Source organism: Pan paniscus, chromosome 20 (genome assembly GCF_029289425.2).
Source record: "Pan paniscus chromosome 20, NHGRI_mPanPan1-v2.0_pri, whole genome shotgun sequence".
Taxonomy (NCBI): domain Eukaryota; kingdom Metazoa; phylum Chordata; class Mammalia; order Primates; family Hominidae; genus Pan; species Pan paniscus.
Window position 1 is genome coordinate 63,734,575 of NC_073269.2, and position 26,322 is coordinate 63,760,896.

Genomic DNA, 26,322 nt, shown 5'->3' on the forward strand with positions numbered 1-26,322 from the left:
CTCTCCTCTCCTCCTCTCCTCCTCCTCTCCTCTCCTCTCTTCTCTTCTTTCTCTTTCTCAGAATTTCACTCTCGTTGCCGAGGCTGGAGTGCAATGGCACGATCTCAGCTCACCGCAACCTCCGCCTTCTGGGTTCAAGCGATTCTCCTGCCTCAGCCTCCTGAGTAGCTAGGATTACAGGCATGCGACACCACGCCTGGCTAATTTTGTATTTTTAGTAGAGATGGGGGTTTCTCCATGTTGGCCAGGCTGGTCTCGAACGCCTGACCTCAAGTGATCCACCCGCCTTGGCCTCCCAAAGTGTTGGGATTACAGGCGTGAGCCACCATGCCCGGCCTATAAATTTTCTAGTATCTTATACAAATGAAAACCTACATTACATTCATATGGAGCATTTTTTGATATTTATACATGTTAAGCGTATTCATTTTTTGTTGATGAAGAGTATTGCATTGAATATATCACAATTTATTAATCTATTAATAAATATTTTGATTATTTCTAGTGTTGGACTAAAAAACTAACAAAGACCCACGAACATTCATATACAAGTGTTTATATGAATATATTTAGCAGAATTGCATTTGTTACACCTCCTTGTCCATGATGGTTATGGTGTATTTTAAAGATTAACCATTTTCATAGATGTGGTCAGTGTGGTTTTTAAATTTGCATTTCTCTAATAATTAATGATGTTGAATAAGTTTTTATATGCTTATTTGTTATCTGTATATTTGGCCAAATTTCTAAATCTTTTCCCTTTTTTAAAAAAAAATCTTATTTTTCTATTTTAATAGAGTTTTAATTTTAGAACATTTTTAGATGTACAGAGAAATTGCAAATATAGTACAGAGATATCTCATTTACAAGCACATCCAGTTGTTACCAATATATAGTCATATATTAGTATACAGCATTATTTACAATTAGTGAAACAGTTTTGATACATTATTAAACTAAAGTACATCTTTGAGATTTCCTCAGTTTTTACCAAAATACATGTTCTGTTCCAGAATTCCACCTAGGATACCACATTACATTTATTTTATTATTTTTTATTCTTTTATTTATTTTTTTTCATGTGTCTCTAAATGTAACCACATTACAGTTAGTACTCAAATTTCTTTAGGCTTGTCTTGCTTATGAGAATATTCATTTATTTTGATATTGATTTTTAATTTTTTTTTTAGATAGTCTTGCTCTATTGTCCAGGCTGGAGTGCAGAGGCACTTTCTTTCTTTCTTTCTTTTTTTTTTTTTTTTTTTTTGAGACGGCGTCTTGCCCTGTCTCCCAGGCTGGAGTGCAGTGGTGTGATCTAGGCTCACTGCAACCTCTGCCTACTGGGTTCAAGGATTCTCCTGTCTCAGTCTCCTGAGTAGCTGGGATTACAGGCACCTGCCACCATGTCTGGCTAATTTTTGTATTTTTAATAGAGATGGGGTTTCACCATTTTGGCCAGGCTGGTCTTGAACTCCTGACTTCAAGTGATCTGCCCACCTCAGCCTCTCAAAGTGCTGGGGTTACAGGCGTGACCCACCGTGCCCAGCCACTTTTAGTTATCTTTATTTTTATTTTGAGTCTCCCTCCGTCACCCAAGCTGGTAAGTAATTCTCGTGCTTCAGCCTCTGGAGTAGCTGGAACTACAGGTGTGTGCCACATGCTTGGCTAATTTTTGTATTTTTAGTAGAGACGAGGTTTTTGCCATGTTGGCCAGGCTGGTCTCGAACTCCTGGCCTCAAGTCATCTTGAGTGGATCACTTGAGGCATTTGGGAGTGCCTCAGCCTCCCAAAATGGTGGGATTACAGGCGTGAGCCACTGTGCCCAGCCTGCACATGTCTTTCTTACATGTGGACTCTCCAGGGGATTTATGCTGTTCAAGAAGCACCTGAATCAAACTGTGCTTTAAAAATATTTTTAAAACATTCCATGATTCTTCAGAGTACAAAAATGAGAAATCTCCCCTAAATCTCTAAAGAATTCCCTTTTTAAACTTTTTGATTTCCTGAACTTGTCTGAAGGACTTAACACAGTTATATAGAGTGTTCTTTGTATAACAGTATCCATGACTTTCATTTTTGGCTCTGGTATTAGATCTTCCTGGACAAGAGCATTACTGGCCATGTGTATGTTGCTATCACAAATAACTAGTAGTTAATATTTCCTAAATCTTAGCAAGAGTTATGATGAATAGCTGAATTCCATGAAGAGAAAAGACTCATGGCATGACAACCAGATTAGGAAAGAGTGTTTTCCTTGTCCTGCAGGCAAAACAGAACTGAGAGATACGAGTATCACTCATGATGAGGACAAAAGGGCTGCGTGCTGGGAAACATGAGGCAACTCATGAATAGAGTTGTTCACTATCCACTGGCCTGGGTTTGCAACTACAGTTGTCCAAATTGTCAGAAAACTATGGACTGAATAGAAAACAAAAAAGGAGCTCACCAGGACCATGATGGTGCGTGTGGCTCTGGCTTCCTGGGAAGGTCTGCAGGAGAGTCTGTTGCTGTGATTGTGTTGGACTTGCTGCTTGTGTCTGTAGAGGAAGAAGACCATGGAGCCACTGGCCCAGACCATGAAGCCCAAACTCATAAAATCAGGGGAAAAATATAAGACTGCATGTAATTAGCTAAATTTCTTTGATGCTTTGTAAGAACAGTATCCATAATTGTTTTTTGCACTACTGTTTTTGCTATTCAGTGGGCCATTCACTAATAGAAGAACAGATGCATTCATCAAGACATGGGGGACCCAGCAGAGGAGACAACAGAAGTCAATAAACCTTGGGGATCTAATCTTGATCTCCATCCACCTGCATATACTGGGGTTGAGCTTAATGGCTTGGAATCCATTGAGAAGGCAGATGGTGCTGAGGGAAACTCTTGTGCCCACCCTGTGATAATAAAAGACAAACTTACATCCAGTATCATTCAGCAAATATTTCAATCCAAAAGCTGCCATTGTCTGAGGTATCCCTTTAAAGAAAAGGACCATGGAGTTAGCCAAGGCCAGTTGGCTGAGAATCAAGTCCGTGGGTCTCAGCTTGTGTCCAGTGAACAAAATTAAGTTATAAAAACAAAGGAGAAAGGAATTTCCCAGGATCCCAACTCCAGTCTGAATGAGGAAGCTAATCCCTGATTTTACTTTTCCAAAAGCCATTTCATCAAAATCTAGGGGATGTTGATTTTCATTGAGGTCTGAAGAATCAATAGAATAAAAAAGCAGAAAGAAGTATCTTGTCATCAGTGGAGACATAAGTTTTAGTGTGTCTCCAACCATATTTTCTCGTCTTAAACAGAAATTAAGATTGTCCCTGTTCGTGCAAAGGCAATTGCTTGTGTGTCCATCTGCAGAGAAGCAGGTGAATGAATGAGGGCTCAACTGCACAACAGATCCACAAATCAAACCCATAAAACTCAGGGCTTACACACATGCAACAAGTAAATACAAGCAAAACTAGGGAAATATATAAAAAGAGAACACAGAAGAGTCAATATCATTAGAGTGATATTATACTATAGTTTGCAAAATGTAATCATGATGGAACCCTGGGTAATATGGACAGGGCTTTTTCTGTATTATTTCTTATGACTGCTTGTGAATCTATACTTATTTCAATAAAACCTTCAATTAAGTAGCCTGGAGATATGAAAAGCAAAAATAATACACCATAAAACCTTTTCCACACTAATATGTTAGTAAACACCATTGTTATTGATGCATTGAAACAAATTTTAGGCCGGGTGCAGTGGCTCACACCTGTAATCCCAGCACTTCGGGAGGCCAAGATGGAGACCATCCTGGCCAACAGGTGAAACCCTGTCTCTACTAATAATACAAAATACTAATAATACAAAAATTAGCCGGGCATGGCGGCGCGTGCTAGTCCCAGCTACTCGGGAGGCTGAGGCAGGAGAATCGCTTGAACCTGGGAGGCGGAGGTTGCAGTGAGCTGAAATCAAACCATTGCCCTCCAGCCTGGGCGACAGAGCGAGACTCTGTCTCAAAAAAAAAAAAAAAAAAAGAAATTAAAAAAACCCTACAATACAATTGGTAACAAGGCCTTCAGCACAGTACAAATGCTCACTTGAAGAATTTTTAAAAACTATGTATAATTTTTGGAACAATCAACATTGCATCATGGTATATTTTATTTTAAGCACATATATTTCTACTATTTTCCACTGGACAGGTCTAGAGATTGTGAATTGACTCCGTAGAAATAACCACAACCACCTTGAGCCCACACATTTTTATCTCAATGCCATTTCTCACAAGTAAATGCAAAAGATCCTGAAAATAAATACTAATCCCAGAAACACCTAAGATATCCTTAAAACTTGTTAAATAGGAAATTCAATATGTTCCAGAAAGCTTGGGTTTATTTTTAGGGAAAGATAATTCAATTGGGAGGGAATTTCATTGCACAATATTCATATATATCAATCACAAAAGAAACAGTAACTGCGGCCAGGCGCGGTGGCTCACGTTTGTAATCTCAGCACTTTGGGAGGCTGAGGCGGGTGGATCACAAGGTCAGGAGATGGAGACCATCCTGGCCAACATGGTGAAACCCCGTCTCTACTAAAAATACAAAAATTAGCTGGGTATTGTGGTGCGTGCCTGTAGTCCCAGCTACTCGGGAGGCTGAAGCCTCCTGGGTTCACGCCATTCTCCTGCCTCAGCCTCCTGAGTAGCTGGGACTACAGGCGCCCACCACCACGCCCGGCTAATTTGTGTGTGTGTGTGTGTGTGTGTGTGTGTGTGTGTGTGTGTTTAGTGGAGACGGGGTTTCACCGTGTTAGCCAGGATGGTCTCGATCTCCTGACCTCGTGATCCGCCCGTCTCGGCCTCCCAAAGTGCTGGGATTACAGGGATGAGCCACCTCGCCCGGCCATAATTTAGATTCTTTTGGTGTCTTTATGGAATTGCTATCATCAGGGAAAATTATGAGGTATTTTCTCCCATGAATAACTACATCTCTTTAGGGGTGGAGCAATCAATAACACAGCAGTATTAAGATTCTCAGGCGAGAGGTGGCTCACGCCTGTAATCCCAGCAGTTTGGGAGGCCGAGGCTGGTGGATCACCTGAGGTCGGGAGTTTGAGACCAGCCTGACCAACAGGGAGAAACCCCGTCTCTACTAAAAATACAAAAATTAGTCAGAGGTGGTGGCGCATGCCTGTAATCCCAGCTACTCGGGAGGCTGAGGCAGGAGAATAGTTTGAACCCCAGAGGCGGAGGTTGTGGTGAGCCGAGATCACACCATTGCACTCCAGCCTGAGCAACAAGAGTGAAACTCGGTCTCAAAAAAAAAAACAAAAACAAAAACAAAAACAAAAAAAAACTCAGGCTCTGAGGTATGAAAACCTTTTAGATTCCCACACACCACTTGTTGACAAATGTTTTTCCTATTTATATGAACTCATCATTTATCTTCAAGATAGTTCCTGATTCTTTTCTTTAATCTCTTATTTTGCTCCATTGTCCTAGTTGTATAATTTATTTCCAATGTGCATTTGGTTTCCTATTTTTTCAGCTTCTCCTTATAAAGTACCATTTTTACTATGACTATTTTGAAAGCTTCTTGTATGTATAAAGTTAGTGTGATTATTGACTTTAACATACCACCTCCTTCTCCTCCTAGCCTCAGAAAGAAGTGTTGGTAACTGGTGAGAATTTTCAGACAGATTTTCCTTTTTTTTTTTTAATTTAATTTTTTTTCTTTTTTCTTTTTTTTTTTTTTTTTTTTGAGACGGAGTCGCATTCCGTTGCCCAGGCTCTATAGAGTGCAGTGGCGCTATCTCGGCTCACTGCAAACTCTGCCTCCCACGTTCAAGCGACTCACCTGCCTCAGCCTCCTGAGTATCTGGGATTACAGGCACCTGCCACCGCGCCTGGCTAAATTTTTTTTTTGTATTTTTAGTAGAGATGGGGTTTCACCATGTTGGCCAGGCTGGTCTCGAATTCCTGACCTCGTGATCCACCCACCTTGGCCTCCCAAAGTGCTGGGATTACAGGCGTGAGCCACCGCGCCCAGTCAATTTAATTTAATTTTTTAAAGTTCCAGGATACAGGTGCCGGACGTGCAGGTTTGTTACATAGGTAAACGTGTGCCATGGTGGTTTGCTGCACCTATCAACCCGTCACCTAGGTATTAAGCTCAGCATGCGTTAGCTATTTATCCTGATGTGCTCCATCCCCCCACCCCCTTGACATATTCCAGTGTGTGTTGTTCCCCTCCCTGTCTCCATGTGTTCTCATCACTCAACTCTCACTTACAAGTGAGAACATTTGGTGTTTGGTTTTCTGTTTCTGTGTTAGTTTTCTGAAGATAATGGCTTCCAGCTCCATCCATATCCCTGCAAAGGACGTGATCTCATTCTTTTTATGGCTGCATAGTATTCCATGGTGTATATGTACCACATTTTCTTTATCACTGATGGGCATTTGGGTTGATTCCATGTCTTTGCTCTTGTGAATAGTGCTGCAATGAACATATACATGCATGTATCCTTATAATAGAATGATAATAATAGAATGATTTATATTCCTTTGGATATATGCACAGTAATGGGATTGCTGGGTCAAATGGTATTTCTGGTTTTAGGTCTTTGAGGAACTGCTACACTGTCTTCCACAATGGTTGACCTAATTTACCTTCCCACCAACAGTGGAAAAGCATTCCTATTTCTCCGCAACCTTGCCAGCATCTGTTGTTGCTTGACGTTTTAATAACAGCCCACTGAACAGCAAAAACCTTAGTGTGAAAAACAATTATGGAGTCTGCTCCTGGGCAATGCAAGAAATATTTGGCACCTTATATACAATTATATACTTTTCTCCTGACTTTTTGAGTTTTGGCTTCTTGGTGTGGGTCAGTGGCTCCATGGTCTTTGTCCTATACAGACACAAGCAGCAAGTCCAACACATTTGTAGCAACAGACTCTCCTCAAATCAGTATAAGTAAAATTAGGAAAATATTAAGATGATAGTGAGGGCCGGGTGCGGTGGCTCATGCCTGTAATCTCAGCACTTTGGGAGGCCGATGCAGACAGATCACGAGGTCAGGAGATAGAGACCATCCTGGCTAACACGGTGAAACCTCGTCTCTAATAAAAATACAAAAAATTAGCCGGACATTGTGGCGGGCACCTGTAGTCCCAGCTACTCGGGAGGCTGAGGCAGGAGAATGGCATGAACCCAGGAGGTGGAGCTTGCAGTGAGCCGAGATCGCGCCACTGCACTCCAGCCTGGGTGACAGAGTGAGACTCCATCTCAAAAAAAAAGAAAAAAAAAAGATGATAGTGAATATATCAAAATCAATATCATCATTGTGATATTATACTGTAATTGCCAAATGTAACCATGGGTGGAAACTGGGCCATGTGTAGAGGCTCTGAGTTATTTTTTAAACTGCTTGTGAGTCTAAAATTAAGTTAAAATTATTGTTAATAAAATGGTCAGTAAAAATGCTCAGGAATATGTAAGGCAGAAATAAGGCATTATAAAACCTTGTCCATCATTATATTTTAATACACATCTCCTCACATACTTATCATTTCTTTCTGATGAGAACATTTAAAATCTACTCTTTTGGCAATTTTGGAATAGACATTAACAATAGTCACCACGCCGTGCAACAGATCACTAGAACACGTTCCTTGTGTCTAACTGAAACTTTGTATGCTTTCACAAAAATCTCCCATTTTTCAGTTCTCCCTCTGTCTCTTTAGCCCCTGGTAACCACCATTCTACTCTCTACTTTTATAAACTCAACTTGCCTAAATTCTACATGCAAGTGAGACCATGACCATGTGGTGTTGGTCTTTTTGGACTTTCTTTGAATGTGTCCTGCCTTCAGAGATGTGTTGACCTACAAGAAAAATGTATTGAAGCATACTACTATAATGTGTGCACATTTCTGAATGTCATGTATAAGATACCTATTTTTGCCACTCCTATTCAGTATAATACTAGAGGTCCTAGCCAGAGAAATCAGGCAAGAAAAATACCTAGCTAACTAAATAAAAGACATTCAGGTGAAAAAATATAAAGTAAAATTGTTTTTCTTTGTTGTAATATGATCTTATAAACTCTTAGAACTGGGGAACAAATTTAATATAGTTGTAAGACACAAAATCAATATACAAAAATCAGTAGCATTGCGGTACACCAATAATGAAATAGCCAAAACAGAAATCAAGAAGGCAATTCCATTTGCAATAGCTATAAAAAGCAAAATAAAATAGAACACTGAGAAATATTTAATCAAGAGGGGAAAGACATCAACAAGGAAAACTACAAAGCATTGATAAAATAAACTGAAGAGGACACAAACAAATGGAAAGACATCCCATGCTCATGTATTCAAAGAATACATATTGTTAAAATAAGAGACAGTACTACCCAAAACAATCTAAAGATTTAATGCAAGCCCAATCAACATACAAATGCCATTTTTTCACAGATATAGAAAAAAATTCTAAAATTTGTATGGATCTTCAAAAGAGCCCAAATAGCCAAAGCAATCCTGAGCCAAAAGAACAAACCTGGAGCATCACACTACCTGACTTCAACACCTTACACAGCCATAGTATCCAAAACAGCATAGTATTGGTATTTTGTTTTTGTTTTTTGAGACGGAGACTCGCTGTGTCGCCCAGGCTGGAGTGCAGTGGCGCCACCTCAGCTCACTGCAAGCTCCGCCTCCCGGGTTCACGCCATTCTCCTGCCTCAGCCTCCCCAGTAGCTGGGACTACAGGTGCCCGCCACCACGCCTGGCTAATTTTTTGTATTTTTAGTAGAGACGGGGTTTCACCATATTAGCCAGGTTGGTCTTGATCTCCTGACCTCGTGATCTGCCCGTCTCGGCCTCCCAAAGTGCTGGGATTACAGGCGTGAGCCACCGCGCCCGGCCTAGGACTTCTTTTTAACATATGTGTTGAGATTCATCTTTGTGGTTGCTATTTCTTTGACGATTAATTTATAGATTACAATGATTATTACTATGCAGTCAAATCACAATGTATTTTCTATAGAAATTAATACAAAATATATATATTTAAAATAAAATATGAGTTAATGTTTATTCTTCCAAAAATTTTTGTAGTTTAGAGATTATTTAAATTATTTGAGTTAGCATTTGTACTTGCTTTGTTCTATGGTGAAAGCTTTGCTACCAATTACATTGTAGGTTTATTTGTTTCAATTCATCAATACCCAATGGTGTTTACCAAGATATGATTAAGACAAGGTTTTACAATATCTTATTTTCATCTTACATATCACTGGGCTATTTAATTGAAAATTTTATTGAAATAATTATAGATTCACAAGCAGTTGTAGGAAATAAAACAGAAAGAGCCTGGCCCATATCGCCCAGTTTTTCCTCATGGTTACATTTGCAAATTATAGTATAATATCACAATAATGTTATTAACTTTGATCTTATATCTTTTAAATATTTCCCTTGCTTTATTTCTATTCCTTTGTGAGTGTAGAACCCCTGAGTTTTATGGATTTTATAATTTCATTTTAATTGAACATTATTTAGGAATTATATAAAGTATTTATGTTTGTAAAAACCCAAAGATATATCACAGAATAATTCCATAGAATCCTAACTTTCATTTCTGTTTCCCCACCTGTCTGTCCCTATATACATATGCCTCTGCTGGCTTAAAATAATTCAGCATCCTTTGTACACTCTTCTGACCCATGCCTTTTTCACTTAAGCATATATCCTTAAGTAAAACCATATATGCAGTTCAACCTTAATGCAAACTATGTGTTCATACAAAGTACTGAGCTAGGCCGGGCGCAGTGGCACACGCCTGTAATCCCAGCACTTTGGGAGGCCGAGGCGGGCAGGTCACCTGTGGCCAGGAGTTCGAGATCAGCTTGACCAACACGGAGAAACTCCATCTCTACTAAAAATACAAAAAATTAGCTGGGCGTGGTGGCACATGCCTGTAATCCCAGCTACTCGGGAGGCTGAGGCAGGAGAATCACTTGAACCCGGGAGGCAGAGGTTGTGGTGAGCCGAGATTACACCATTGCACTCCAGCCTGGGCAACAAGAGTGCAACTCCACCTCAAAAAAAAAAAAAAAAAAAAAAAAATGAGATCATGTCCTTTGCAGGGACATGGATGAAGCTAGAAGCCATTATCCTTAGCAAACTAATGCAGGAACAGAAAACCAAACACCACATGTTCTCACTTATAAGTGGGAGCTGAACAATGAGAACACATGGACACAGGGAGGGGAACAATACACACTGGGGCCTGTCGGGGGATGGGGCTGGGGGAGGGAGAGCATTAGGAAAAAATGGCTAATATATGCTGGGCTTAATACCTAGGTGATGGGTTGATAGGTGCAGCAAATCACCATGGCACATGTTTACCTATTTAACAAACCTCCACATTCTGCACAGGTACCCCAGAACTAAAAATTAAAATTAAAAAAGCTCCTTGTTTTGTTGATCTTTTGTATTTTAAAATCTCTATTTCATTTATTTCTGCTCTGATCTTTATTTCCTTCTACCAATTTTGAGTTTAATTTCTTTGTTTTAGTTTTCTTCTTTGTTTTAGTTTTAGGTTTTTTGCTTTAGTTTCTTTTGGGTTTTTTTCTTTGTTAATGTATTCTCTGAATGATCTGCCCATTGCTGAAGATGAGGTGTTGAAGTTCTCTGGTATTATTGTATTGAAGTCTATCCTTTTGATCTACTAATATTTGCTTTATGTGTTTGTGGGTGCCCTAATGTTGGGGTCATATATATTTACAATTGTTACATCTTTCTAAATTGACTTTTTTCGTTATATAATTACTTTCTCTTTTTTAGTTTTTAACTTGAAAAACTGCATTATTTAAAAATAATTATTTTACCTGATATAAATATAGCTAGACCTGTTCCATTTTGGTTTTCATTTGCATGGCATATCTTTTTCTATCCCTTCACTCTCAGTCTGTACATCTTTATAGGTGTAGTGAGTTTTCTTGTAGGCAGCATATAGTTGGGTCTTTTTTTTTTTTCAATCCATTCAACTACTCTATGTCTTTTAGTTGAAGAATTTCATCCATTTACATTAAATCTTATATTTATAGTTAGGGACTTACTACTTCCATTTTGTTATTTGTTTTCTAAGTCTTCTCTAATTTTCTTACTCCCTTTTTTGTGGATAAGTGATTTTCTCTGGTAGTATGATTTAATCTTTTGCTTTTTGTTTTTAGTATCTCTACTATAAATTTTTGCATTATGGTTGCCATGAGACATAAAAAAATCTTACAGTTACAGCAAGTTATTTTAAACTGATGACAACTTGACTTTGATCACAATGAAAAGAAATAAGCAAAGAATAAACTAAAAATCTCTATAACTCATCACTCCTTTTCTTTTCGTTGTCTCACTTTATATCTTTTTATATATCTCCTAAAAAGCTATTCAGTCATCGTTCTTGATGGATTTGTATTTTAGTGCTCATACTAAAGATATGAGGGGTTCACACACCAGAACTACAGTGTTAAAATATTCTCAATTTGTCTGTGTATTTACTTTTGCCAGTAAGTTTTACTCCTTCAGATGATCTCTTGTTGCACATTAGCATTCTTTTCTTTCAGACTGATGAACTCTCTTTACTATTTCTTGTAAGACAGGCCTGGTATTGATGAATTCCCTCAGCTTTTGTTTGCTGGGAAAGCCTTTATTTCGCCTTCATGGTTGAAGAATATATTTGATGACTAGAATATTCTTGGTTGAAGATGGTTCCCTTCAGCACTTTAAATATGTCTTTTCACTTTCTTCTGGCCTATGAGATTTCTGCTGAGAAGACTGCTGCCAAATCTACTGGAGTTCCTTTATATGTTACTTGTTTCTTTTCTCTTGCTACCTTTCCTCTTTTTCATCTTTGAGCTTTGAGAGTTTGATTGTTATATGTCTTGTGTTGAATCTGGTTGGCATTCTTTGACTTTCTTATACCTGGATATTCATATATATATGAATATGAATCATATATATGAATATGAATCATATATATGAATATGAATCATATATATATGAATATATATGAATATGAATCATATATATGAATATATATGAATATGAATCATATATATGAATATATATGAATATGAATCATATATATGAATATATATGAATATGAATCATATATATGAATATATATGAATATGAATCATATATATGAAAATATATATATTTGGAAAGTACTCTATAATTATTTCTTTGAATTAACTGTCTATCCCTACATCTTTCTCTACTCCCTTTTTAAAGCTAATCACTCTTAGACTTGCCCTTTTGTGGCTATTTTCTATATCTTTTAAGCACAGTTCATTCTTTTTCTTTTTTCTCCTATTTTCAATAGCCTGTATTTAAGCTAACAAATTCTTCTGCTTAATCAATTATGCTGTTGTTATATTCTGATGTATTTTTCAGTTCATCCATTGTCTTTTTCAGCGCTAGGATTTCTGTTTGATTTTTTTTTTTGGTAATTATTTCAATCTCTTTGTTAAATTTCTCTGCTAAAATTCTGAATTCTTTCTTCATGTTTTCTTGACATTCTTTGAGCTTCTTCAAGACAGATATTTTGAATTCCCTGTCTGAAAGATATTCCCTATCTGATAGATCTCTATCACTCCAGGGCTGGTCACTGGGCAGCTTATTTAGTCCATTTGATGAGATCATATTTTCTTGAATGTTCTCAATACTTGTGGATATTTGTATATGTCTGAACACTGAAGAGTTTGTTATTTATTCCAGTCTTCACAGTCTGGCCTTGCTTGTACTCATTCTTCTTCAGAGGGCCTTCAAAGAATTCAAAGGGGACTGAGTGCTGAGTTCCCTAAGCTGTGGTCACTGCAGCCATTTCAGCACTAGAGGGTGCCATAATCCCAAGTATGCAATAAATCTTGCAGACTCCTAGATACCCAGCCTAGATAGATGTGGGAAAGAGAAGACAATGTTCTGGGTTCCCAGGCAAAGTCCCTTACTCTCTTCTCTCTCATTCCCCGAAGTATAAGAAGTCCCTCTATATATACCAGGCTGCCTGTAATTGGGGGAGAGGTGACACAGGGACTCCTGTGTCCATCACAGCTGGCATCACAGTAATGCTAGTCTAAACCCATGGACTCTATGACCAGCACAGTACTGGGGATTGCCCAAGGTCCACAGTCAGTACTACCTGACTGCCACTGACGTTTATTCAAGGCTTGAGGCCACTTTAGTCAGCAGGTGGTAAAACCAGCCAGAACTTGTGTCCAACCAACCAAGACAGCAGATTCCCTTCTGGCCTGGGTTGGGTCTAGCAGCACTGTCCAGGAGGAAAGGCCTGGGATCAGTGGCTTCAGGATTCTACTTGGCGCTTTATTTTCCTATGACTGAGCTGGTACTCAAGTTGAAAAACAAAGTCATCTGTACTCTTCCCTCTCCTTTCCTCAAGCAGAAGGAGTCTCTTTCTGAGCCACACTGCCTGGAGTTGGGGGAGGGGTGTGGCACACTCCCTTGGCTGCTACGGCTGGTGTCATGCTGGGTCACATGCACCCAAAGTCCACAGCCTTAGAGACCACTGCAGCACCAGGGCTTGCCCAAGGACTGCAGTCCTTGTGACCTAACTGCCACTCAAACTTATTCTGGACCCCAGGCCACTTCGGTCAGCTGTTGGTGGTGCCAGCTGAGACTCAGCTTCCTTTCACGGGGGTTGAAAGGAATTTGCTTCTGGCCCCAGGTTGGTGTAAATGCTGTCTCCCTGGGCACAAGTAGAATTGTGCCGTGTTGTGTTCTTCTGCACCTGGGCAGCACCAGGTTCCAATGCAGTCCCACACTCACTTCGTGCTCTCTTCTACAAGCACACAGATTTTTCTCTGCATGTTGGTCTGCCAAGGGATGGGAAAGGGGTGGTTTAAGCAATGCAAGACTACCTTTCCTACCCACTTCAATGCCTTTCTTCTTGATATTATGTTAAAATCAGGTACTCCGATCACTCATCTAGTTTTCTGGTTCTTATGAATGTGCTTTCTTGCATGAGTAGTTGTTCAGCTCGTGTTCCTGTGGGGAGAAAATTGATGAATGTTTCTCTTTGGCCTTCTTGCTCCACTGATTTTTCTTTTTCTAGATTTTTACATAAATTGAATGATACTACATGTAATCATCTGCATCTGGCTTCTTTCACTGAGCTTAAGGCTTTTGAGATTCGTCCATATTATGTATAGGCATCCTTTTATATTGCTGGATAGTGTTCTATTTCATAGAGATGCTACAATTGATTGCTGCCATGGACATTATTATTGTGCATACCCAAAATTTATATGTTGAAATCCTAACCCCCTAGTACCTCAAAATATGATGTATTTGGAGGTAGGACTTTAAAGAATTAAGTTGAAATCAGCCCATTAGGTTGGACCCTAATCTTACCAGTGTCCTTATAAGAAATTAAGACACACAGAGACACCAGGGGTACACATGCATACAGTGATGGCCTTGTGAAGAGACAGAAAGAGGGCAGCCATGTGCAAGCCAAGGAGAGTGGCCTCAGAGAAATCCAACACTGCCAGCATCTTAATCTTGGACTTTAGAATTGTTAGAAAATTAATTTCTGTTGTTTGAGCCACCCAGTCTTTGGTATTGTGTTATGGCAGTCCTAGAAAATTAATACAATTACTCATTCACCTATGGATGGTCATTTGAGAATTTTTAAGTGTTCTAGTTATTGGTTAGATGTGAAGTTTCCATACCTTCTCCCCACAAAGTCAAGGCACATCACCCTCCTGGTACATCAACATGTTCACCAACCAGGAAACTCCACCAAGCGTCTGCGTCAAGAGTTCTAAGTTGGTAGGGAGGAACGAGGAGGGGGTGTCTCATTTTGTAGCTGTGATTAAATCACAACCACATGGCTGACTTCAATCTCTAGTTCCTTTCCTCTCCCCAAAGGTCAATCTGGATCAAAGTTTCAACCCTCTTATTACATGGTTGGTCTTTCTGATGAAGAGCCCCCATTCTGAACCTTTCTAGGAGCCTATAATGAATCACTTCGTTAGTATAAAAAATACACTTCTCTCACTCAAAGGATTACAAGATTTTTGTAGTACTAAGCCTGGGACAAAGATCCAGATATATTTTTTATTACACCACAGACTGTATTTAATATAATAATTAATAGATTTTCTACTGTTAAACCAACTTTAAGATCCTAACAAATCTCAAGGCTGGGGGCGGTGGCTCACGCCTGTAATCCCAGCACTTTGGGAGGCCGAGGCAGGCAGATCATGAGGTCAAGAGATTAAGGCCATCCTGGCCAACATGATGAAACCCTGTGTCTACGAAAAATACAAAAATTAGCTGGGCATGGTGGTGTGCACCTGTAATCCCGGCTACTCAGGATGATGAGGCAGGAGAATTGCTTGAACCCAGGAGGCGGACGTTACAGTGAGCTGAGATCACGCCACTGCACTCCAGCCTGGCAATAGAGGGAGATTCCATCTCAAAAAAAAAAAAAAAAAAAAAAATCCTAACAAATCTCACTAGAATATGACTTATTCTTTCTCTCTAAGAGATATATAGATATATGTATTAAATATCTTTAGTAGAGGATTTTTCAGATATCGAGTGAGCCTGGTCAGTTGGTATCTTTCAATGGATTTTTGTTTTCCAAGTTTCAACTTACTGAGAAAGGGTTGTTTAAAACAATCACACATTATCCATTATATGTTTCAAAGTTATCTAGTACTATACTATGTTTCATTGCTCCTATCTGTAATATGTGATTTATGTTCTTTCTGATTAAAAAAAGGAGACACCTTGAATAAATTATTAAAATTGATAGACCTTCCACTATATCAGAAAGAAAAAACATGGGTTCATAGATTTTCTCAAAAAAGAAAAAACTAAATAAGGTTACTGTGAAAATTAATTCTGAGGCCCTAATACAAAGATGGAGAGCTCAGAGCCCAAAAGTCATCCTGTGTTAAGGAGACATAGCTAAGAGTCTCGGTTTGCCAAGGTAGCTGGAGTCTACAGAGCAGAGTACAGGAGAGAAAAAACTTCAGAGATACAGAGGGCCATCCCCAAGTATTCAGCTGAGTATAATCTGTGTTTGCATATAGAAAAAGACCAGAGGATGGATAAAGAACTACCTGAAAGGATTATACGGGAAGCAATTCCCAAGGCTTATACAGAAAACATGATAGTTCTCATTTCAACCAGCTTGAGTAAAAAAAACTCATAATTCATGAAGCATTAGGTAGAGAATACAGGAAGGTTGTGTCTCAGTAATGGGAGGGGAATTTGTCTTAAAATGTATGCTGCAATAATCTCATCGAGAAATGCTTAGAATCAAGACTCCCCAAAAGATCATATTGTTTCCAAGTAACTTAACCATGTAACAGAAAAAAGAAATCAAGAATATCTATAGAAAAAAAAAAAAAAATCAGTACCTAAAATTCAGTGTCCATTCAAAATTAAACCATGTTAACAGTATCAGACAAGGGAGATTTTAGAGAAAGAATATTACCAGAGATTAACAGGATCATAATGATAAAGTGGTCAACACATCAAGTGGACATAAAATAGGAAATATTTATTATTCACCTAATAAAAACATAACAAAATATGTGAAGCAAAATCTGACAGAACTGCAGAGAAGTAAATCCAATTTAATATTCAGAGACGTCAACAATCCTCTTAAAATAATTGCTAGAACCAAAACCACAGAATGTCAATAAAGATAGAAAAAACTTAAATAACATCAACCATTTTTACCTAATCAACACTTGTAGAACCCCTTCATCAAACGAGAGTACAGTACACATTTCAAGTGAACATGTAACTCATACCAAGATAGCCCATATTCTGGGCCACAAAGCAAATCTCAATAAATGTAAATAATTCAAGTCTTAATGTACTCTGACCACAATGGAATTATTGCAGAAACTACCAGAAAGATAAGCAAAATCCCCAAATATTTAGGAATTAAATAACATACATTTAAAAAGAGCCATGTGTCAAGAAGAATTTTTTTAACTGGAAAACATCCTAAACTCAACTAAAATGAAACCACATCGGCTGGGCTCATGCCTGTAATCCCAGCACTTTGGGAGGCTGAGGCAGGCGGATCACAAGATCAGGAGATCGAGACCATCCTGGCTAACACGGTGAAACCTCGTCTCTACTAAAAATACAAAAAATTAGCCGGGCATGGTGGCAGGCGCCTGTAGTCCCAGCTACTCGGGAGACTGAGGCAGGAGAATGGCGTGAACCCGGGAGGCAGAGCTTGCAGTGAGCCGAGATAGCGCCACTGCACTCCAACCTGGATGACAGAGCAAGACACTGTCTCAAAAAAAAAAAAAATGAAACCACATCAAGCTTGATGGGAGGTAATTAAAGCAGTTCTCAGATTTTTAACATTAACATCTCTTCCCCATATTAGGGGAAAAAAATTCAAAGGTTTGAAATGAAGGACCTCAGCTTCCATGTTAAAAAGTAGCAAAAGAAATGAAATCCAATAAAAGCAGAAGGCATTAGTAAAACTCAAAATGGAAAAAAAAAATCCCAAAATATCAGAAAACAGAAAATTCAATAATACCAAGTACTTTAAGATCAATAAAATTGTAAAATTGATAAATCTCTACCCAAACCAATCAAGGTTAAAAGAAAAATATAGACATTACCAGTATCAGGAATAGAAGAGGTTGCACCACTACAAATTCTACAAGTATGAAAATAATATTTTGAAAAATTTGAGTACTTAAATGAAACAGAAAAACTCCTTGAAAGACACAAACCATCAAAGCTCACTCTAGAGATAGATGGATGGATGGAGTGACAAACAGATGGATGGACAGACAGATGTATATATAACTAGTATAGCCCTCCATCTACCATGGAAATCAAACTTGTAGTTAGATGCTGTCCTACAAAACACACTTCAGGGCCAGAGCGACAGACAGACAACACACACACAGACAGATGTACATATAACTTGTACAGCCCTCTATCTACCACAGAAATCAAACTTAGAAACTTTCCTACAAAACAAACTCCAGGCACAGACAGCTTCCTTGGTGAATTCTACCAAACATTTAAGGAAGAAATAATACCAATTATTCACAAACTCTTCCAGAGAGCTGAAGAGCAGGAATACTTCCCAACTTACTCTATAAAGCTGGCATTATGCTGATACCAAAGCCAAACCTCGGCAAGATATAAAATTACAAAGGAAAAAAAGCAAGCAAGCAAGAAAGAAAACTAGGGACAAATATCACTCATGAATATTGGTGCAAAACTTGTTACAAAAAAACAAAACAAAACAAAATAGCAAATCAAATTCAACAATATACTAAATGACTAATACATCATGACCAAATGGGAATTATTCCAGAAATGCAAGGTTGGCTTAACATTTTAAAAAATCAGTCAATGTAATTCACATTAAACAACTAAAACAGAAAAAGAAAAAAACCATATAGGATTATGGTCACCAGAGTCCAAGAAAACGCCCCACAAATCCCTATTTTCACCTTTGTGTAGTTCTCTTCCACTTTTAACCAGGATTAGCTAGGGTTACTTATGAAATATAGCAGAAATGACGGCTCATCACTTTCAGTTTAAGGTAATGACAGATACTGTGGCTTTGTTCTTGTGTGAGTTCTCTCCTGGATCACTTGCTTTGGAACTATTTCTCTACAATGGAACACTCTTAGCAAAGTACAAATGAAAAGAAATGAACTATGAAACACAGAACACCACCATGAGCCTTAATTTCAGAGTTTAAGAAGCCAAAAACATTAGAATACATATTAAATTATTCTATTTCTGTAGACTTCTAGGAAATACAAACAAATCTACAGTGACAACGGATCAATAGTTGCCTGGGGATGGGTGAAGGAAAGGGAGAAAATATAAAAGGAATCAGGAAACTTTTGGTTTGAGAAGTGCCAACATGTATCAAAACTTATCAAATGGTACACTATAAATATGTGCAGTTTATTGCAAAAATGTTTAGACTGACTTCTGGACAGTAACCTTAGCCATAAGAGACACAGGTATGGGAATATTTCTGTAAACCCTCATAATGGAGCCAGAGTAATGGAAACACATGTGGATGTACCTTTAGAAGGGTCATATTCCCTATAGTTTGCTGCAGTTTTCTCATTCCTTTATTAATCTGGGTTTCTGCACCAACTATGATTCCTACCTGGGCCTTCTGGAGGACAGCCAATATCAACTGCCTACTGAAAAATAGACTTCAGAGATCTTGACATGTCCCATGAGTTCAAATTCTCCTCAAGAAGCCTTGGGAATATGAAGTATCTTCTGGGAACAAGGGACGTAATTCATGTTGCTCCCAGACACATTAGAGATTATCACAACAAATGCCCACTGCTTAGGGTGACCTCGATTACACAAAAAATCTTAACATATAGACCAAAAGATTAGGCCTACAAAGACTGGCATTCTTTCCTTGGAGAGCTGAAGCAGTCAAGTAAGTTAGCTTGACACTAGAATAAGAGCTAGTCTTTGCCATCCTACTATCACTTCAGAGATACAGATAGTTGGAGCTCTCACAAAAGCTGTTCTTCCCTTCATACTGGCTTAGCTCAATTCTGTTCTCAACCCAACCCACAAAGCGAACAGAATCCTCAAGATTTAAGATAGTCTAAAAATTAAGGCATTTGTTGCAAAACCAGAATATGAGGCAGCCAATTTCAGGTCAGGTGTCTTGAAGGCTAGAAAAATTCGTCCCAAGTGCCATGTGAGATCAACTATATCCATGAAGGGAAACCTCTGCCAGTGGTCAGCAGAACAAAGCTCCCATCTTTCTGGCTAAAACTGGGTCATGCTCATGCTTAAACCAGTAGTGGGGCAGAAAAAAAGTGAGAATCCTTGATGGCCTCAGGCTACTGATGATTCCCTCCAGGGAAGGGAATAGTACACAGAGGTCTGTCTTTTGAAACACATTGGGGTTACTTTTGCACAATGCAGGACTCTTCCAGCACAAAGACAGATGGCTTCTAACAGAGGCACTGCCTTGACGAAATTCCAGCAAGAGTCTAGAAAATTCAGCATAGCTCCAGAAGGCTTCCCATATAGCTGGCACTCAGAAGAACCTCCCCAGGGTGAGTGTTTGAGTGTATAAAGTTCTACTTCTGGCTGTTGGCTACACATAAAGCCTATGCTTGGAGCTTCTCTCTGATGTCAGTTATTATGTTGAACAAGGAAACGGAATTATCTCCCATCCTAAGGCCTTTCTCCAGTGTGAATTTTCCAGTGGCGGATGAGGGAAGCCCTCTGCCTGAAGGCCTTCCCACATTCACTGCACTTATATGGCCTTTCTCCAGTGTGAATTCTATGATGCTGAACAAGTACATGTTTGTGGCTAAAGGCTTTTCCACATTCACTGCACACATAAGGCTTTTCACCATTATGAACTCTTTGATGTGCAATAAGGTCAGAGCTTTGGCTAAAGAACTTCCCACATGCGATGCACTCATAAGGCCTTGCTCCAGTATGAACACTCCAATGTTTAATGAGTCTGTATTTGTGACCAAAGTATTTTCCACATTCGCTGCACTCATATGGCCTTTCTCCAGTATGGATACTCTCATGCTGAACAAGTGTAGATTTGTGACTATAGGCTTTCCCACATTCACTGCACTTGTAAGGCCTTGCTCCAGTGTGTACTCTTTGATGTACAATAAGGTTAGAGCTATGATTAAAAACTTTCCCACATATGCCACACTCATAAGGCATTTCTCCAGTGTGGATTCTCTGGTGCTGAGCAAGTATGGGTTTGCGGCTAAAGGTTTTCCCACATTCACCACACTCATAAGGCCTTTCTCCAGTGTGGACTCTCTGGTGTTGAACAAGTGAGTCTTTGCGGCTGAAGGTTTTCCCACATTCACTGCATTTGTAATGCCTTTTTCCACAGTGAGAGGCCTCCTCACACTTGGTGTTGCTGTGTGGCTTCCACTCATTGTGAGGGGCATGGTGCTGGAAAATGCTTGAGCTGGCTAGGAAGTCCTTACAAGCCTCCCCTGTCACAAAAGACATCTCCGATGATTGCACAGCACAGTTGTTCAGAAGAAAGGGCCTGCTCTTATCCCTTCTAAAGGGTTTCTCTCCACTGTGCTGCTTCTGGTGCTGGTGAAGATTTGCACTGAACCAGAACTGTTTCCCACACAGCACACACATGTATGGTTTCTGCCCTGGGTGTGTTTCCTGGTGCTCAGCCAAGTGCAAAATGTCTTTTAAGACCAGGCCACATGTCCCACAGGGGTAAGCCTTCTGAGTAGAAGGACCTCCCTTGGGAATCCTGATCTGTGACATTCCTATAGAAAAGCTCGGCTCAAAAGGTATCTCTTCATCCTCCATTCCATGCCAACAACCTGAAAGCAGAGAAATGCTGGTGAAGTACAAATTGGCACAGGTGGAAGAGGGGAAGCCTCACTACAAATATGTGTCTAACACAACTAAGACCAAGGTCATAGGACTGTTGTTAGGACAAGGGTCCAAACTCAAGTTCAGCAAATGTGTACTATACAGTAGTTGGCATCTAAATGTCATAGAATGGAGAAGGCCTCAACTGGGAGAGGACAAAGATGTGGGGTACAGCACAAAAAAGAGGCAGGTCTCAAAGTCATTCACAATTAGATTTTCTTGGCTGCTGGGGACAGTTGAGAGTTGTGCAGGTTATGGTCCATACCAAAGAAAATCAAATTGCTACTCAGTAGTTGGTGTTTAAGGACTATTTGGGCTACACATCTCATGAAACACTAAGTACAGGCCAATGCTGGAAGGCACTGTAGAACAAGCCATGGAGAGGAACAGGTGAGACATGAAGGCAGAGGTATGGAACATCCAGAGGCCAAAGGCCAGAGTATGAAAGGCCAGTGACCTTAGCACTAATACAACTGTAGGCACAAAGAGGCTATGGAATGATATGAGCCCAGCCCTGACATCACACCTTTCCCCAGCTCCTACTCACCAGGGTCACTCCCACCTGGAGTCTCTGTGGCAACAGCTAGGGTCATGTCCACCCAGTCAGGTACCCAGGGCTCACTACCCATCACCAGTGAGGCAACTATGTGGGACATGAAAGATGTATGTCCTAAGGGAAAGACAGAACAGCACTGGTCTGGTTAACCCATATAGAAAACTAAATATTATTAAAATAATCTCAGAGTAAGGTCTTGCAGGAATAGTGCAGTGGTCCTAGCAAGTAGCGACCATAATGGTCCCTACAATTCCTGACATAGGCAGGCCACAGGAAATGTCAGCTAAAGGAAGAGCGCAGAATCCCATGCACAGAGGTGTCATGGATACAGACAGAGGAATTCAGACAGGGAAAGGACAAGATGGATATGACCCACTGGGCTGACAATACAATGCATAACTCCTGAATCCATGCCTGCAAGGCTCTGAGACAGCAAGCGCTGGGAATGCTCAGAAGGAGAAAGTAGGAGTGCAAACAGCCCAAGCCCAGCACTCACAGAACCTACTCCAGGCACTAAGAAATGAGACAGTGTCCACGGCTCTGATGTAGGAAGGACAAAGATGCCCTGAAAAAAAGGGGAAGGGCAGGACCCAGTCCAAGTCACTGGGGTGGATGTGACGGCCTTACCCAGAGAGGCCATAAGTGCAAAGTTCTCCAGCATCACATCACGGTACAGGAGCCTCTGAGCCTCATCAAGGAGCACCCACTCCTCCTGGGAGAAGTACACGAACACGTCCTCAAAGTTCACCTGCCCCTGCCACAATCGGGAGAGCCAAGTCCATGAGCAGCATCTCTCCCAAGAACCCCCATCCGTGCCCCCACACATCTCCCTCCTGTATACCCTCCTACCTAACTCCTCAACTCAGGAAATATCAGGACCAGGTGTCGTTGGTGTCTTCTCTTGCCTCATGGTCCCAATGGATCACTGTGTCTACCCATAGCAACCACAGGCAGCTGAAGAAGTTGTCACCCTCTAAGCTCTGTGCTTAGCATACAGGGCCTCACCCTTCTGTAAGCAAATTCCTCTGGGGTCATTAACATCATGCTTACCAGACAACCAAAGATGGGCTTGCCTTTCTCCTTTAAGCCCAGACGTCATCAGTCTACACTTCTTTCCCTATGTACATCACTCTTTGGATCACAGTTATCTCACAACTCTGGCTCTCCACCATCACCTTCCTGGCTCACTAAATGCACTACCACTGTGAAATGAATATTCTCTTTTAACTCCCAATCTACATAATCATCTTTAAGCCATTTCAGGATGATTCCCGCCCCCTTGCTCTTGGTTCCCACCAGACATGACAGAGACCTGCAATTTCTTGAAAACTCCCTTCTCAGTCTCACCTCTAAGTATTTTGCACAAGCTGGTTCCTGTGCCTGGAACAACCTTCCAACCTTATTCCAATGGTTGGCAGAAATGGAAACCCCTCCATAAAACCCCTGGCCCGGAGTCAGGACCCTGGGCTTGGGGCTTCTCCAGAGTCCTCAGACCCAAGAGATTGGAGAGTAGCAGGAGAGTGTTCTATATAACACCACAATGCTGGAGAGCGTATTGGGTGGGGGTGGGATCGGTGAGAGCATGGACATTCTCCCCTCACCTGTATAGGGTCCACAATTACTTCTGAGTTCATGGGAACCTGTGGGGAAGAGGGAGACTATGCCAGTCAAGCAATCTTGAAGGAACCCCAAAGGCTCAACCCCATCCCATATTCCTACCCTGTTACAATGTGCCTGGGAGCTGAATGTCTACCCTCCGTGCTTCCATCTTCAAGGATGCCTCTTAACTGTGTTAGCTCAGAACAGTGCTCATTATCCGCCCCCATGGCCAACAAGAGTCTGCCCTCCATGAGCAGTCTATGGAATACTTTTTAAACCCTCGGATTCTGGCTCTCTTCTGTTCAGAACCTTCCATGGCTCCCATCACCCTCAGAATAGAGACCCAGCTGCTCAGGATGATATTCCAGGTGCAATCACTTATAAAGCGCTCTGATCCTTTCAGGCACTAAAGGCCCAGTTTTCCCAAATGCTCCAGCTGTGAACCATCTCTGAGCCTTTGCATACACTGGTCTCTCTGCCTGGAACGTCCTTCAACTCGTGCTGTCAAAATGGGTCCCAAACACGAGCGCCCCCACTGTTCTAGATACAGGGGCCTGAGCTGCAGTAACCCGAGGAATCGTTCATTCGAAGCTTTAGGATTCAGAGATGGGGGTCAGCGCGCAGACTCGCAGACGCAGCACCCACCTGTGCCGGGCCCATCGGCTCAGCCGCCGCCATCAGGCCTGTGGACTACGGAAGGGTGGCGACAAGTGCAGGAACCTGGGATCAGCTGTCCAGGGCCCAGCCCAGCGGCTAGGTCACTCAGGCAGCGCCACTGTCAAGCCTCAGGCCCACCTCTCTTCAGGGAGGAAGGCACTCTCTCACGTTTTCCCTTTTCTGTCACCTCAGGTCTGACATTGCGTTCTGGAGACTAAACCAGTGGATTAATGGAAAAGCAAACAAAATGTCCACCAGAGGATGGTAGAGGAAGTCCCGCCCTGACGTTGGTGAGGACCAACGGAAACGCCTATTTCCTGGGTTTTCATTGGCCCAGAGCCGCCAAGTTTCCTGGGTAATGTAGTTCCCACGGCACCAACACTAGTAAGCGGCGTCTCGCTTCACCTCCAGGTCAAAAGCCCAGAGAAGACCGCCAGGGGCGCGTGGAAATGGTGTCTCTCGTCTCCAAGGCCCAGACGGAGCTTAGCTTCCTCTTGAAGGAGCCATATCTGTATTTCTGGTGAACGTCGTGTTTGACATCAAAGGAATGTTTAGAGACATGATTTCAGCCTTCCTTACGCAGAGAATGCTCATCAAAAAATAAAATGGACACACCATACACTGACGTCACTCAGATTTCTATGGCTGGAAGTTAACAAATATTGTTTTCAAATGCGTGTAGCCTGATGCTCCAGAGTTAGTTTGGCGAGCCTCAGCATTTTCTGTCAGGCACAAGAAAGAAAAGACTCCAGACACCATGATGTGGAACATGGAGTGGGGATGTTTGGTGGCCTTGAAGTAAGTGAATAACGCTTCTGTCTCTTACCTCAGAAAATATTTCTCCTGTTTATACAGCAGTGATTGTGTCAAACCCAACAAGTAATACTCTTGTTCAAGATAGTATTTCATACTCCATATACAGAGATGTATTCAATATTTTAAGTGTTTTACAAGTGTCTGAAAAGACAGAATTCATCAAATGTCATATGGCAATGAAAAGGGCAACATGAACACTTTCTGTAAAGAAGAAATAACCACCAAACTAGATGTCTATACACAACAAAATGTCTTTTATGGAAGTGTGATATAAAACTATTTGAAACCAAAAATGATTATTGGAAATACATTTACACAAAAAATAATGTTTAAAATAATACTCAAGGCCAAAGAAAGTTGATCCCAGGTGAAAAGTCTGCAATGAGAGAAGAAATGAAGATGAAAAGAAATGCATCTTTTGATTAAAATAACAGCTTATTACAGTGTAAAACATAAGTAGATACACTTATTGAGTTAGAATGATGGAATTCCCGTGCGTAACCTCAACTACATATAAATTGAAAGGAGGCTAGTTGCTCAAAGTTTTAAATCTTTTATATTTCCAAGTGGAAAGTAAATGTATTACAATCCTGTATGGCACGCTAATGTGTTAAACGTTTGTAATTTTTAGCCTAAATATAATAAATACAGTCAGCGTATATACTTTTCAAACTAGAAGAGGAAATGTTTGGAATATAAATAATCAATAGAAAGGTAAAATAAGTGGAACAAGTGAGGCAAAGAAAAGCACAATGTAGGATATATTTAAATTGTCAACCTAAATAACAGAGATTCTTCAAAGATGTTGAGTTCATTCAGGAATGCACAGGGGATTTGCAAATCCAGGACATGCAGGCTATAGGGACTATAGGCATATCCAGAGAGCTTGAAACAAGGAGAAGCTTTCAAAGGCAAAAGGGAAAAGTATATATAATTTGTTTTGAGATAAAAAGAATATTGGTCACAGATGTTTATGGCAGAGGTTAACACCAGTTCATTAGTGGAGAGAATCTGTCAGGCAAGTGTTCTACTAAATCTAGAGCTGTCCTTGTAACTCCTGTAGCAAGCTGCGGTTTGAGAAGTTCTTGTCAAAACTTCTTTTAACGGGAATATGTGCATTAAGAGCCCTCAGAGACAGTAATAGCTCTTATCTTAAGCGTGTGTGTTTGAGTGCCCTCTTTTCTCAGCCTCCTGGCATTATTTATTTACTTATTTATTTATTTTACACAAGTCACTCATTTTGAT

At 40.4% G+C, this 26,322-nt stretch overlaps 2 protein-coding genes and 1 pseudogene across 7 annotated transcripts in view; 1 reads left to right on the forward strand and 2 right to left on the reverse strand.

The window, feature by feature from the left end:
* On the reverse strand, window positions 1-24,458 carry ZNF772 (zinc finger protein 772). Of its 6 annotated transcripts, none has more exons than XR_008622133.2 (6): window positions 24,250-24,458; window positions 23,607-23,645; window positions 22,633-22,759; window positions 21,997-22,119; window positions 19,207-21,397; window positions 1-2,537 (listed from the first exon to the last, which is right to left on the reverse strand). XR_008622133.2 is itself a non-coding variant. In XM_003816654.6 (5 exons), the coding sequence occupies exons 1-5, from the start codon at window positions 24,280-24,282 to the stop codon at window positions 20,250-20,252; spliced, it is 1,470 nt and encodes a 489-aa protein (XP_003816702.1). In that variant the 5' UTR covers window positions 24,283-24,458; the 3' UTR covers window positions 16,570-20,249. The 6 variants fall into 6 exon arrangements, 3 of the variants coding, with proteins under 3 accessions (XP_003816702.1, XP_003816701.1, XP_063456740.1); XR_008622132.2 differs by having other exon boundaries at window positions 1-2,976; XR_004667959.3 differs by having other exon boundaries at window positions 1-14,060.
* ZNF547 (zinc finger protein 547) overlaps window positions 1-26,322 on the forward strand; it is a 124,676-nt gene that overhangs the window by 84,567 nt on the left and 13,787 nt on the right. Inside the window, exon 13 of the mRNA XM_034946027.3 lies at window positions 24,454-25,059. The gene's annotated coding sequence lies outside the window, so the exon portion shown is untranslated. The remainder of the gene's footprint in view (window positions 1-24,453; window positions 25,060-26,322) is intronic.
* VN1R1 (vomeronasal type-1 receptor 1 pseudogene) lies at window positions 1,966-3,533 on the reverse strand (annotated as a pseudogene).